The sequence below is a fragment of the Diorhabda sublineata genome, chromosome 1, assembly GCF_026230105.1.
Source record: "Diorhabda sublineata isolate icDioSubl1.1 chromosome 1, icDioSubl1.1, whole genome shotgun sequence".
Lineage (NCBI taxonomy): Eukaryota > Metazoa > Arthropoda > Insecta > Coleoptera > Chrysomelidae > Diorhabda > Diorhabda sublineata.
Window position 1 is genome coordinate 36,398,134 of NC_079474.1, and position 13,707 is coordinate 36,411,840.

Below are 13,707 nucleotides of genomic sequence, written 5' to 3' on the forward strand. Positions count from 1 at the left end.
TATTGTCAACTAAGTCATATGTTTGAAGAGATTTATCTTTTGGATTTTAGATATTGAATGCCAGTAAAATTATTAAAATAAAATTGGAAATAATTTACGAATATGCGTTTTGATGTACACTTTTTATTTATTCTTACACCACTGTTAACAAATATTAACCAAACAAAACATATTACAGTGTAAGTCTTAAAAATAAATGTTGTTATATGATTACAAAAAAGAAAGTTCGTCCAACTAATACTTATACATTCTATTGATCAGGTTAATAGAGTATCATCTAATTCTTCTTCTTTACTTTCTGGTTGTGATAAAATTTTCTTCAATACCTTACTTACGACGTCGGATAACGATTCCCTGGCTCCAGCATCCAGGATTCCCAAACATTTCTAAAAATAAAAAAATTAAATGGAAAAACTGTAACATGTTCCTGAGTTGATTGACTGCGATTGGAGTAAGGATTGCTACAAGTTACACTAATACTTCAACTTAGAGCGACATTCCGAATCCAAACATTAACATGATTTAAAAAAAACGTAATAATCGATTTCACATAAGTATAATTACTACATTGGAGTAAAGAATGGTAGAAAGCGAATTTACACCCTATCCTGCTACAAACGATTCCCTTCTAACCCCAAAGTTTCTTATTATTCTAAAAAAACCAAAACTAAAGAAAACATCATTGGAATATTTTATTTAATAATGAGTCACAATTTTTTTGTCTGGGGTGGCATTAATTTCAAGGCCAACAAGAAATTGGTTGTGAATCAGGGAGTTTGTTTGCATCTTCTTGATGCATAACTTGTCCATATATGTCAATCATGTCATTAATCATACAATTTAACAAAAACTGTGTTGTACTCCAGTATTATTGGACGTGAGTCAGGCATTTGATAAGGTTCGGCGTCCTATACTATCACAAAGTTAAAGTATATCAGAACTTTTCTGAAAGATGATTCAAAAATAAAGCATCAATTAAGCCTCAGATAAATTTCCCTATTAAATTATTCTTTTATACAGCTGACCTAATAGTCACAATAGATGTCGCTACAGAGACATCTATTGGAACCTACTCAGATAAAACTGTTACATTACCGACGCAAGTAAATCAGAAACGGTTTCATACATCCTGCAAAACCAACTAGACCAAATCCAGCAATGGCTCGAAAAATGGAGAAATAAGATAAATGCTGAACTTAATCCTTGAAAACAGTATAGCTATAATACAAAGAAGCCAATAAAACGTATTCTTAACAACACATCTTGGTATGTATCAAACCAAACACTGCATAAAGATCTTGGGACAACATTTGTATCATCCAAATGTCCTATTACAACCATTACTTGAAACCAACACTAGAAGACTACAGAAGAAGTAGCTAGCTGACTTAATGGAAGAGTAGATAACTATCATTGAAAATAACAAACTCAAAACAGGTGGAAGTTAGGGATGTAATTTTACCACGACAATGTAGGGCAGTAGTTCTCAAGCCATCAGATTACCTCAGAGAATATTGTAATTCTAATTACTTATTGTACTAAATAAAAAAAAAACATTTAATATTGCTTACCTGAAACATGACGTCTCCTTCTCTCAACCTCAATAAAGCTATCAAAGCAATCTCAGAATTAGCTTTGACATAGATGTTTTTTTCTTTAGTACCATTGACCAATGTCGGTAATAACAACTTTAATAAGTCAGGAGACATTTTATCTTGTGGAATTGTTTTGGCAAAGTGGAACGACACTCTCGCTAACAACTGTTTTACTTCATTACTATTATTATTCATAGTTCTAACAAATGGCACAATCAAATTAGTGGGTATGGGTTGTTCATTTATCAAGAGATATTGGAGAAGATACCCACAAGATCTAATTGCAATTTGAGTGATTACTACAGATTGGGAAGATAATTGACTTAATAGGGTTTGAATTAATTTAACTCTATATTGTTCATCCCAAAGACTCTGTGGTGTTTCTTTGAGAGCCACGGAAAGTGCCGATCCTCTACCTTCTTTTAAGGTATTACTAGCACTACTGTCATCACCTGAAAACAAGATTATTGAAATAATATATTTGTTTTATCTAAGAGTTTTTTTACTTACATAAAATATGTTCTGAAAGTGTAGTGTCCAATTGATCAGGTGATAAATATTTGCAAATAGCGCCTAAGCATCCTGCAGCACATTTTCTTACTGAATCATCTGGAACTCCTAAGAAAGAAACCAGAGTTACGCGTACTTGTTTTTTTACTGGTTCAGACATTTTGTCTCCTGCTGGTGTTATTATACCTCTCAAAGCGTGTAATGTAGTTTCCCTAAAATGAATAATTATAATTGAGGGAAGTGAAGTTTATTGAAAACATTAGAAATTTTTACAGCAACTACAAAAACATAGAGATAAACTGTTTCACTCATACATCCCATATAATTGTGTTCTGGTATTATTTTATTTGTTAGTGATTGTGAAATAAATTTTTGGAACAACTGATAATGCCGTAAAGTGTAAATATACTCAATAAAGGTGTAGAGTTTAGTAGTTGCATGTATTGTCAATGTAACAATAATTTTATATTTTTAAGAATATTCTTCAAGTTATTGTAAAATATTGTGTAGGAAGGTACTTCACTGAAGTGTTTTATAGAGTTTTGAAACATTGGCACAAATATAAAATTGTTTCATTTTCTTTATGGTTAGTTATGATAAAATAATACACACCACAAAATCACAATAATCTAAATTAAGCAAGAATTTTTAGTGGCAGTAACGTTTTGCCACATAAAAATGTGATTAACTTAGTTTCTTATTTTGTAATGTCTCATAAATAATTCTGTACACTTACCTGATAGAAAGGTCTTCTGTATTTTTGATAGTATTATGCAACTCAGTAAATAGAGGATCAGCTCTTTGATGTATGATTATCAATTGACTTAAAGCAGCCGCCGATTTGAGCCTCACAGCTCTATTTGGATCGTTTAGTGCTTTTACAAATGTAGTTTGCAATTGCGGTAAAAATTGTTTCAACATGATGCCAACCTACAACAAAACCAATACAATGTTCCTGCTTATGGTGGAAAGGTCAGTTTCCAATTTCTCAGAAATCGATATATAACAAAGTGGGAATTTTAGGAAACTCGTAATAATAAATATATCTGGCACAGTAGAAGATCAAATATGGAAGAAACTGAAATATTTAATATAGAACAAAATAGAACAATTTATTATTAAAAAATGACATAAAATTTCAATAGATGATTATAATCTAAAATATGAAATTAGGAAAATCTTGAAATGAGTTCAAAATATGCATGAAAAAATAAATCTGCTAATTGAATTGGCAAGGGAACAGAATATGACGATAGTATAGTATTCTGTCACAAAATTATTGGAACCATTCAGAAATAGATAGATATAGATACTGTTTAGATAGAATATTAACAATAAAAATGCACAAAAGTTACCGATTATTTTTTAGTCATTTAGTGAATAAAATAGAAAAATTGCAGAGTTATGATGTTTTAAGACTACATGATATCAGAGGAAATTCTGAAAAACTGGAACAGATGAGAACAATCTTGGAATTCAAAAGATGAAAAAAAAAGAAACATAAAGGGTACAATGAGGAAAGTAGCCAGAATTATATAAATTATTGAGAAAAATCGACAAAAAACGTTTTGATGGAGAGAAAAAACTCAGATAAAGGTAATTACTATCAGATCCAAATTAACTCTAAGCACAGGTGAAAAATTACTGAAAAATTCGATTTTTACTTGAAGTATAAATGTTTATTTACTTATTCTTTAATATAACAATGAAATATTATGTTTACCTTTGCCAACAATGTCGCTAATGCTTCTAAAACAGCGGTCTTAACATTAGCACTGAATCTATCACCCAAAATCCTTATAAGAGGTCCTGTAATAGCCACTACACTAGGTTGTAGTGCTTGGGCACTAGTAACTTTAATAACTTCATCCAAACCGTGTGCAGCTGCCTCTTTTTCGTCGCCGTCTCCATTAAGAATAGCTTCTCGGAAAATTGGCAGTATAGGAGCAATCCCTTTTGTTATACAGAAACCTGGTAGTAAATCAGACGTGCCTTTTAAGTCGGACATAGCATAACGAACGGCTTGGCGTACGTCAGAAACATAGGTAGCTTGTTGTTTGGGTTCTAGAGTCTGGAATAGATAATGATTAGATCTTAATATGTTTTTAAATATAGAAGTTATCGTCGAAATGTACCTTAGTCACGGCGTTTAGAGCTTCCCAAGACATCTGTAAAACTTCTTTATCAGAATCAATACCCAGATGAATTAGTCCTCTAAGTAATTGTGGTATATATGAAATATATTGAGCTTTGGAGTTTGCACAAAAACCGCAGAGTAAAGTTGCCGCTGCTCTTCTTTGATCGGCGTTTTCGTTTCTTGTATTTTCTAATAGAGTATCAATTACAGTTCGAATTCCAACATCATCAACAACGGAAAGAACAACTGCTTGGCAATATTCCAGTTGCTGAAAAATATTAAATACATTCACATTTGTTCTAGATTTATATATGTATATATATATTTACCTGTGCTTCTTCTGGAGTGCCTCGAGATGCTGCAAGCGTAATTTGAAGGGCTGGAAGTATTTTTGGAAGATATTTGTTCAAAGCTTCACCAGCTACGGAGGCAAGAATTGACAGTGCTTTGGTGTTAGCTGGTGGTGCAGTCAATTGAGGTACTAGGTAAGGTAATACCACACGAGATTTGATAGCCATAACTTGTCTTAAACCATCCAAAGTCCATTCAACAACTTCGGGGTCTTCATGATTCTATAAATAAAAGGAGATATACAATATTGGGAAAAAATTATGGAACATAGAAATCTCTTTTCAATGAACTTCCACTTACAGATTTTATCTAAAATTCAGAGAAGTTGAGTACTCAGAGAGGAGTAGGAATCCAGTGAGTTTATTATTATTTATCTATTGAAATTTACCCTTTTTATGTGGGAATTTTTATGTTTTACAAAATATTTGCCAATTCCCGATGATTTCACTAATAAATCTAGGAATAATTAGAAGCAGTACTCATCATTTCAAACAATACTTACCAGCTGATTAAGCAAAGTAGGTAGAATGTCATCTAATGCCCTGGAGCCTACTGTAAAATGTAAACTATCAAATGTCTTGGCAGCTGCTTGTCTAACTTCGGGCAATGGATCACATAATGCTTTTCGAACAGTTGGTACTAAAGAATTGACAAATGTAAGCACCATTTCTTTGGAAGTTGATGCCATTATTTCAGATAAACCGATGCAAACACCTTGTCTTTGGTCTGCTTGGGGCGACTGCAAACCTCGCTCTAAAATTGGAATAATTTCAGGAAGAACCCTTTCTCCTAATTTACGAACTAAATCACCAAGAGTTCTTGCAGCTACTTGACGTTTATCATAACTGTCACTTGCTAAACAACTGTAAAAGAAGAAAATATTTCAGAAGTAGTTTCAATTAAACCATTCAAATAATTACCCAAGTAGAAGTCCGAATAAGGTGGGTAGAATTTCTCTTAAGGTTCTTGGAGTATTTGTAACAACAACCTTCCAAACATGTAGAGCAGCTTGTCTTACCATGAGTGCCACGTCAGAACGACCCATATATAATCCAGCAAGTACTCTATTTCGTCTTTCAGCTCCAAGTGATTTAATGATAGCCATATGAGACTGCTCAGTACCAAAGTTGTCGTCTTCACTTGCAGTTTCGGTACTCATTTTACCGGTCACACCTGATATTCTATATAACAAATCTCCCAAAAGTTGTACAGAGCTAGAAATAAAAATATTTTATAGTGAACAGTCAATATAAACAAAAATTTTCAAAAATACTACGAAAGAATTCACCTAATGGTAGCATTTGATTTATGTAATTGTAAATAAGCTAATGAATTCTGTTTTAAAATAATTTATGAACTGATTCAGTGTGATTTTCATAAAACTTGATTTACCTGTATCTAATCCTCCAATTTTCATCGAACAATCCTCTCTCCAACTCTGGTAATAACAACAAAATTGCCGAATCAGCATAAAGAGTAACAATCCTTTGACCCGCTTTAAGTGCAGTATCTCTAACATACTCATTTTCATCTGCTAGAGCCTTTAATATGGGATTGATAATTTGTCCAATGTAGGGTGTAAATTCAGATGTGAACACTACAGGCATATAGATGAACATCATAATGTAACCATCTTTGACATGGGGAGCTATATCAGTACGCTCAGCAGTACTAATAATTTCTGGCATTAGTTTGTGAAGTTTTTCTACACCCAAACCTCCAACGACTTCAGAAAGACCTTGCGCAGCTCCAGATCGGTCTACCGAACTAGTTTCCGAGGTCAATGTTGTCATCAACCATGGTAATAGATCTTCGAAGCTCGACTCTCCCATTCCTCTAACCATGGCACCTAAAGCTCTTGCACTCACTGAACGTACTTCTGGTACCGGATCTAATAATGATGTCTTTAGACCTGGTATAATAGTAGGTAAATACGGCATAAGGTCCTTTTGATCAGTTAACGAGTACATGTTTCCTATTATTTGAGCGGCCATTTTACGAGTTTCTGTAGATCTGTCTATAAAAGCCCTTTGAACAACCGGCATTATTAGAGCTAATGACGGAGCGTCTATAAAGTGAACAAATTGCGTATCTAAAAGAGTTTGCAAACAAACAGAAGTTTTATTAGAAGGATCCTGTAAAGCTTTTAGAAGAACAGGAACTATGGCTTGAATTTCTGGATTTCTGATTACCGATCCGATTACTTTTAGAGCCGCTGCGCCAGCTTCTTGTACTTTCATATGAGAATCACTAAGAACTTCTATTAATTTAGGTACAATACTAGGTAAACATGATGAAAGCTGTTTTGGTGCGCAATATGCCATGGCACCTAGTAGTTCTACTGAACCTGTTTTTGTTCTCCATGAATCTTCTTCTAATGCTGCCAATAAGGAAGGTAGTACAAGTTTTACACCGTGTCCTGATAGCTTACTCATTACTACTTTAGCAGTGTCGTCGGCAGCTATAAAGAAAATAATTATTAGAGTGAAATGTAAAAGATAGTTATGCTTTTCTATAACCATTTAAGGTTGACGTTTGTCCCAAATTGTTTCCCACTACGACTTATTTACAATAAAAAATTTTTATACATAAAATTATTAAAAGTGATTACAATAATGTACCAGAAGATTTTCAATCGTCCTATCCCCTTCTTCTACACAAACATGTTATAATTATTGTAAAAAGACATATTTACAATTCAATTTATTTTGAAGAATTGTTCAAAAATGAATGAAACAAAATTTCAGGATTTCACATTAAACAACAGAGAACCATTTTTGGAAAAATACAGAGCCTATGTCTAGGTAAGTAAACTACCTAGACATATATTTTGAATAGATGAACTTCATTGGAAGTGACAAACCACAAGATAATAATATTTAAGACTGTAACTATCCCTATAAGTCATAATATAAAGAAAAGTGGGTTTGCGCAATCCATTATTAAACTAATTTAAAGATCACAATGACAAAATTCTATTCAATTGCTGGTTAGGTTAGGTTACGTTACAAAATTGTATTCAATTGCTGGTGCCCCATGGTATTTAAAAAAAAACCGAGGTACTAAACTATTATCTCAACATTCCAATTACTTATTACTGCTGCTACCCGAATAGACAAACCAAAACAAGGAAGTATTTATCACTGGAGGAGTGGCATGACATGGCTAGAACGAATAAAATTATATTCTAATAGATTATGAATAAAATAATAATGTAGTACGTTTGTACCTCCCATTTTGGAAATTGGAGGCCTCGATAGTTAATAGTGATGAGAATAATGGAGGCTACAGGCCAACGATTTACTACATGATGGACTTTCTGGTGACTTCTCTGTATTTTACTAGTATCTGGCACTCCCAATTATTAGGACGGAAGTATCTAGTACCCATCTACTATCGCAGATAGTTTTAGAAAAATGATTCAAAGCAGTTGTGAATAGAATTGTTCCAAATCAAAATTATTTACATGGTATATATCAAATTATATTGATCAAATTTAATAGTTAATGAGAAAAAAAAAATATAATGCATTCCTACCTGTACGGACATATTGACTTGTATCTCCAAAGCACTGTAGCAAATGCGGCAATACATGAACAATGTATGGTTCAAATAACTTTCCCAACATCTGGAACAACATCTCAAAAGCGAATAGGGCACCTTCTCTGTGTTTGTAATTTTTCTTATCTTGAATAGCATCAGTCAATTTAGTCATAATATCATGTTGTTTCAATGCCAATATTCCCATTCCTTTGACAAGCCCCGCCAATCCATATGCAGCACCTTTCCTTTCTCCATATTTATCACCTTTAAGTAGTTGGTGAAGAAGTTTATTAACATATCCCGGAGCGTCGTCTTTAACAGATGGTATTAAAGGTGGTAGGCAATTTGAAACAGCTTCTTGTACAGTTTGAGATGGTGTAGATAAAGCTTGTATCAAGCGCAAAACAATTGGTTTGATTCTTGGGTCATCTTTGTCTAAATGTCTAGCTAATGAACCCATTAAAATGACAACAGCTTGTTTTACGGAATCATATGTTGCGGATTTGGAAGATTTTCCCATAAAATTATCAAATACTGGCCAAAGTGTACCTACTGTTTCTTTACCGTGAAGATCCACAACTCTTAAGGCAGCATTTAACATTTCTTTTCTAACAAATTCATTTCTGTCTCCTAAAGATTTAAATACGAAAAATTGTATTAAATCAGCTATCAATTCATCTGTAAATAAATGAGATAGTTCTGCCAGGGCAAGTGCAACTCCTCTTCGAGGGAACCAAGTATCAACAGCTTTTTCAATTTCCCTGCCAAACTCATCTACTTTAGCCGGTATCATCTTTAATCTATCCTCATATAGTTTAATCAGATGCTTCAATGTTTCTTCAACTTGTGTTTGGTCTGTCTCCAAAAGCGCTGCAAGAGATTTAGCAGCAGCAGATTGCATACATTCTACTGGATGTTCTATATCACTCAATAATTCTTCACTTAATACTACAGGGAAATCCATGTTTCCTTGTTTCCACAATTGATCAGCCAACACTCTGTTTTCATCATTTTCATCAAATCTTGCTATCCAAATTCTTTTAAACACTTTTAAGGCGTAATTGTAGTCACTTTCAAATGCAGGAAGAGACAAAATATCTATTGTAAGACCTCTCAAAGCAGCATCTCTTACCACAGAAGCTGGGCTTTGTAAGGCACTGAGAAAAACATCAATTTCATCATTTGTAGCTTTAGCACAACCTTCTTTACCACTAATACAAGCTGCGACTTCTAGAAGGCAAGCTTCACATTGAGACTGAACTCTGCCTTGAGTAGAGTTTAAAATCTCCACAAGAAGCCCTAATATTTGTTTTGTTGGCAAGTACTGTGGATGGTATGCATCTTTAGTACCATTGTTTTCAGAGCCACGCAATTTAGCATGTTCTGCTATAATTTGAAGACCATCATGAATTAATTCATCATGATTTTTGGCATAATTTGATGTTAAACTGTACTTAAGAAAGGGGAAAATGTAACAAAATGCTGGAACTGTGAAACACATTTTTTTAGAAACAGTTTTATCATGTATAAGTGCTACAGCCCTAACCATTGCTTTGTGAATATTTTCAGATTCCCAATTGGCGTCCAAATCACATTGCGGTTTGGCTAATCTCAGAGTTAGATTAGCCACAAGTTCCCCCAAAGTATCCAAATCTTGAGAAAACACAGTTTTTCTCAGATTTGTGAACAGCTTGCAGATATATGGTGCGGCTAGGGGTGACTGCAAGACTTGAAATAAAGAGGGAAGAAGATCTTTAAAATGAAGTGATAAATGTAAAGGATTACCCCTAGCCGCTGCTTTTATCATGGAAACAGATTCCAAAATTACTGTGTTTAACTCTGTTAATCTATTTCTGATGGCTTGTTCTTTTAGCTTTTGGTTCTTTATAGCTTCTAGTTGCTTGGGAGTGTACTGTGGAGGTTTTATTTTACCTTCTTTCTTCTTCTTTTCTTCCAGTTCTCTTCTGAGTTGAAGTTCTTCTAATTGCTCTTTATAGCTATAAACTTTACTTTCCCTTTTTAAATTTATTTCTGCATTACTATCGTTACCGGGGATGACACTCTTATCATATAGTTCGCCCTCTGGAGTTAGGAAAGTAAAATAATCGTCTTTGGATATTTGACATATTCTAGGATCTTCCAAGCAAGATATTACTTTTCTGATGATTTCTGGAGCTAATACTTCCGCATTAGCTGAGACTAGAGTGGCTAAAGCATTTTCGTTGGTTGGCGTATTTATGTATTCTTTTATCAAGTTTTTTGTAAATTCAGAAGCTTTTTGAGTGATCAAATCTTTTGGTTTACCTTTAAAATGTTTGATTATTTTAATCCATAAGTTAGGTATAACATTATATACTGAAGGATGATGAGTTGCAAGTAAAGAATCTACTGCTAGTAATTGAACCTCGTCATCGGTAAGACCAGAAAGTGAACATAAAGTTGTTATACATTCTATAACAGAATGTGAAGTTATACAATGATGGTTTTCATTTTCCTTGTTATTATCTGATTCCTTTCTACTCACTACTTTATTGATATCTAAAAATTTGTACAGTTCTCTAAATAGTGATCTCGAAATTGTAACTCCACTCAAACTGCCAACAATTCTTTTTAATATAACTAAACATTTTCTTCTTGTATTTCCAGATGTTATGGCTATACAATATAAAATTGCCCTGTGAATTGATTCTGGTCTCTTCAATCTCTCCGGGTATTGCACAAGTAAGACTTCACAGAGTTGCATAACATATGGGAGACCTAAATACAGACAAAGTCATTTTTTTCTCATTTTTATAGCATATTACAATACTCACTCTCATCTGTGGTAGTTGTTAAATATTTTTCTGAAAAAAAAGTTAGTTTCTCATTATCTAACACAGCATTCCAGACGTTTTGGAAATCGTTATCTTTTTCTCTTTGAACACTGGAAAATTTTAAGAGCATTAAAGCTGCACACAATCCCTCCGTCACTGATACTGCTACTGTGGCTTGGGAAACTGCCTTTTCAACAGATTTAGAAAGAATTGGAATGAAAACAGAAGCTTGGTGGATAGTTTTGAGACTAAATGTTGCTATCATACATTGAATATAAGATATTTTCACCAAGGATGTAGATGTTTTGAGACCCATTCCATTCTGTAACAATTTTTTGCATTTAGTTGAAACTGTATTTTAACATAGTAATTAAATATAGAAACTATTTATTAGGAGATATTTTATTTTTATTTAGAATGCATGATGAGAAACTCCTGACATTTCCTCTTTTTTTGTATGTCCAATCAATAAATCACATCAATATTGTAAATTACTACAAATGTGGCTATTTTCATTATTTAAATTTTTGATTATCTTTTTTATAAAAGATATGTCTACTTGTAATATAGATATGACCTAGAAGCTATAACTTATTTCAAAAGATATAATTAGCACATTAGAAATTATCTAGTTTGGTAACAGACTATTTACCTTCAGAATATCTAAAATTTTTTTTGGCACTTCATGTCCTAATCTAACAGTCCATAAAGATAACATATCTAAAGTATGACTCAAAGTTTTCTCATGTACTTCAATTTCCAAAACTTTTCCAAAGCACTCAGCAGCAACTGTTATCAATCCTACCATATGATCTGGAGCTACATCATTGTAACTAAAATTACCAGCACCTTGTAAAACACTAATTTTGTGGTCTACAACAGTGAGCTTTCCATCAGAACCATGGAAAACTGAGAAAGTTTTTTTCAAAAGATCTTCTATTGCTTTGGGATTTTTGATCTTTTCTGCAAGTCGTTTGCAAGCATCTACTGCTTCCGCTCTTGCATTATCATCTTTGGAATGTAAATTAGCTGAAATTTAAATGATAATTGGTTTTTATTGTTTAGGCTAAGTCAAAAATTATATATTTAAAATACATTTTGTTATTTTCCCCTTTCTGTTCTCAATCAACTACAAAACTACCAAACGAAGTTTCATACAGTTTTCACCAATAAAGTGACTTAATTGAAAGGTTTGGACCTATAATTTATTAGTTTATGTATGAATTTTGTATATGTAGAACAAATTCATTCTGATTACAATCATTTACCTATTAGACTATTTCCAATATCACAAGCACATTTGCTGAGGTCCAAATTGACTCCAGATATAACCAATCCAATACATTCTAAGATCACTTCAGGATTTCTCAACATGGCTTTTTGTAAAGCTGGAAGTATAGATTTTACAAAGTGTTCCTCTTTTATTTGTGATAATAGCGGATAACATGCTATTATTATATTTGGTGATGGCCTAGTTTTGCAGCTAATGAAGTTTTTGATAAAGGACTCTATTAATGGGTCCTAAAATAATATATATTATCAAAAAACAAAAATAACAAATATAAGTAGCTTACCAGATACGAAATAATGAATTCACTTTTATTTTTTGACAACCTTTCTATCAGAACTGACGATAATACTAATATGTATTGATTTTGTTCAATACTTTTTATAATATCAAGATACATTTTTTCACTGTCAGGAATACCAGACCAAGATCTATTCAGCTACAAAAGAAAAGAATACATTAAATCTAATTTTCATTTTCTTTGTAGGTAAATTATTTACCATGATAATGGCTTTTAACTTTCTTTTCATGTTAGTAGCTCCCAAAATTGCTGTAATCAAATATGACTGTAATTCAACTATTTGAACAAACTGTGCTTTTATTGTAGCAGATGTGTTTTTCCATCCTTTTGAAAAGACTATTGTTGACCAGTCCAAAGCTGATAAAGCTGTTTTGCTTGAATTGTTTCTAAAAATGTTGAACATTAATGAAAATGCATGTTTTATCATAATACTTTACTTACGTGATAACCATATTTTTGTGTTGTGTAGCAATATCTCCTAAAACACTTATGAGACATTTTGTTGCTGTTTCAGGATATTCTTCGACGAGTGCGGCTACAAGACTTTTTACAAGCTGCTGTGAAAAACTATCCCTGTATCTTGGTAATGTTAAAAGTAAAACTCTTGAAATGCCCTTAATAATATTTTCATTCACATCTTAAACAATAGAAGATGATATATTTAAATTCATTAATATTTTAATTGAAACTCACCGGGTCTTTTCAAAACTTTGATAACATTTTCAATAACTTCTTTCCTTTCTTTTAAACTAGCGGTTTGGACCTTGATATGAATGTCCTTCAATGCGGTTGTCAACTGAAATATAATATGGATATTACTGAAACAATTAAACTATATCTTATTCAAAAAAATTTAAAAAAATATTAAATACACGTGAAATAACTTTACCTCAGCATCTGCCATTTTCAAATGTCAAAAAGGAAACGTCAGCTTTGTTTGAAAAGTCAAAATCAAATATGAAGTACTTAACAAAGATTATACAACTTAATACAAAGAAATACCCTGGTTTACTTTTTAGATAACCAGTATTACAAAGCTGTAGATAGTATTGCCTATATTCAAAAAATGAATTGTTTGAAAAAATCTATGGAAACAAGTATACCAAACGATGATATATGTAATTATTTCGCCAGCCAATACAAATTTTAAACAATGCAACTTTCTGATT

The 13,707-nt window shown here is 32.5% G+C and overlaps 1 protein-coding gene across 1 annotated transcript; it reads right to left on the reverse strand.

Moving 5' to 3' along the window:
* Nucleotides 1–109: 109 nt before the first annotated feature.
* Nucleotides 110–13,473, reverse strand: LOC130441187 (eIF-2-alpha kinase activator GCN1). Its single transcript, XM_056775146.1, has 19 exons — nt 13,428–13,473; nt 13,232–13,334; nt 12,980–13,175; nt 12,738–12,924; nt 12,524–12,676; nt 12,218–12,470; nt 11,602–11,978; nt 10,950–11,271; nt 8,131–10,893; nt 5,986–7,054; nt 5,514–5,807; nt 5,096–5,456; nt 4,572–4,814; nt 4,241–4,510; nt 3,829–4,176; nt 2,842–3,035; nt 2,106–2,317; nt 1,572–2,047; nt 110–386 (listed from the first exon to the last, which is right to left on the reverse strand). Exons 1-19 carry the CDS (start codon nt 13,440–13,442, stop codon nt 258–260), a joined length of 7,965 nt encoding a protein of 2,654 aa, XP_056631124.1. The 5' UTR covers nt 13,443–13,473; the 3' UTR covers nt 110–257.
* Between the last annotated feature and the right edge of the window lie 234 nt (nt 13,474–13,707).

What these genes read in the sequence shown, in the direction of transcription:
- LOC130441187 (XM_056775146.1), bottom strand. An exon ending in CTCTAAACGCCGTGACTAAG is followed by an intron (nt 4,177 to 4,240) that starts GTACATTTCGAC and finishes TATCTATTCCAG; the next exon opens with ACTCTAGAACCCAAACAACA. An exon ending in AAGGAGACGTCATGTTTCAG is followed by an intron (nt 387 to 1,571) that starts GTAAGCAATATT and finishes TTTTATTTTTAG; the next exon opens with AAATGTTTGGGAATCCTGGA.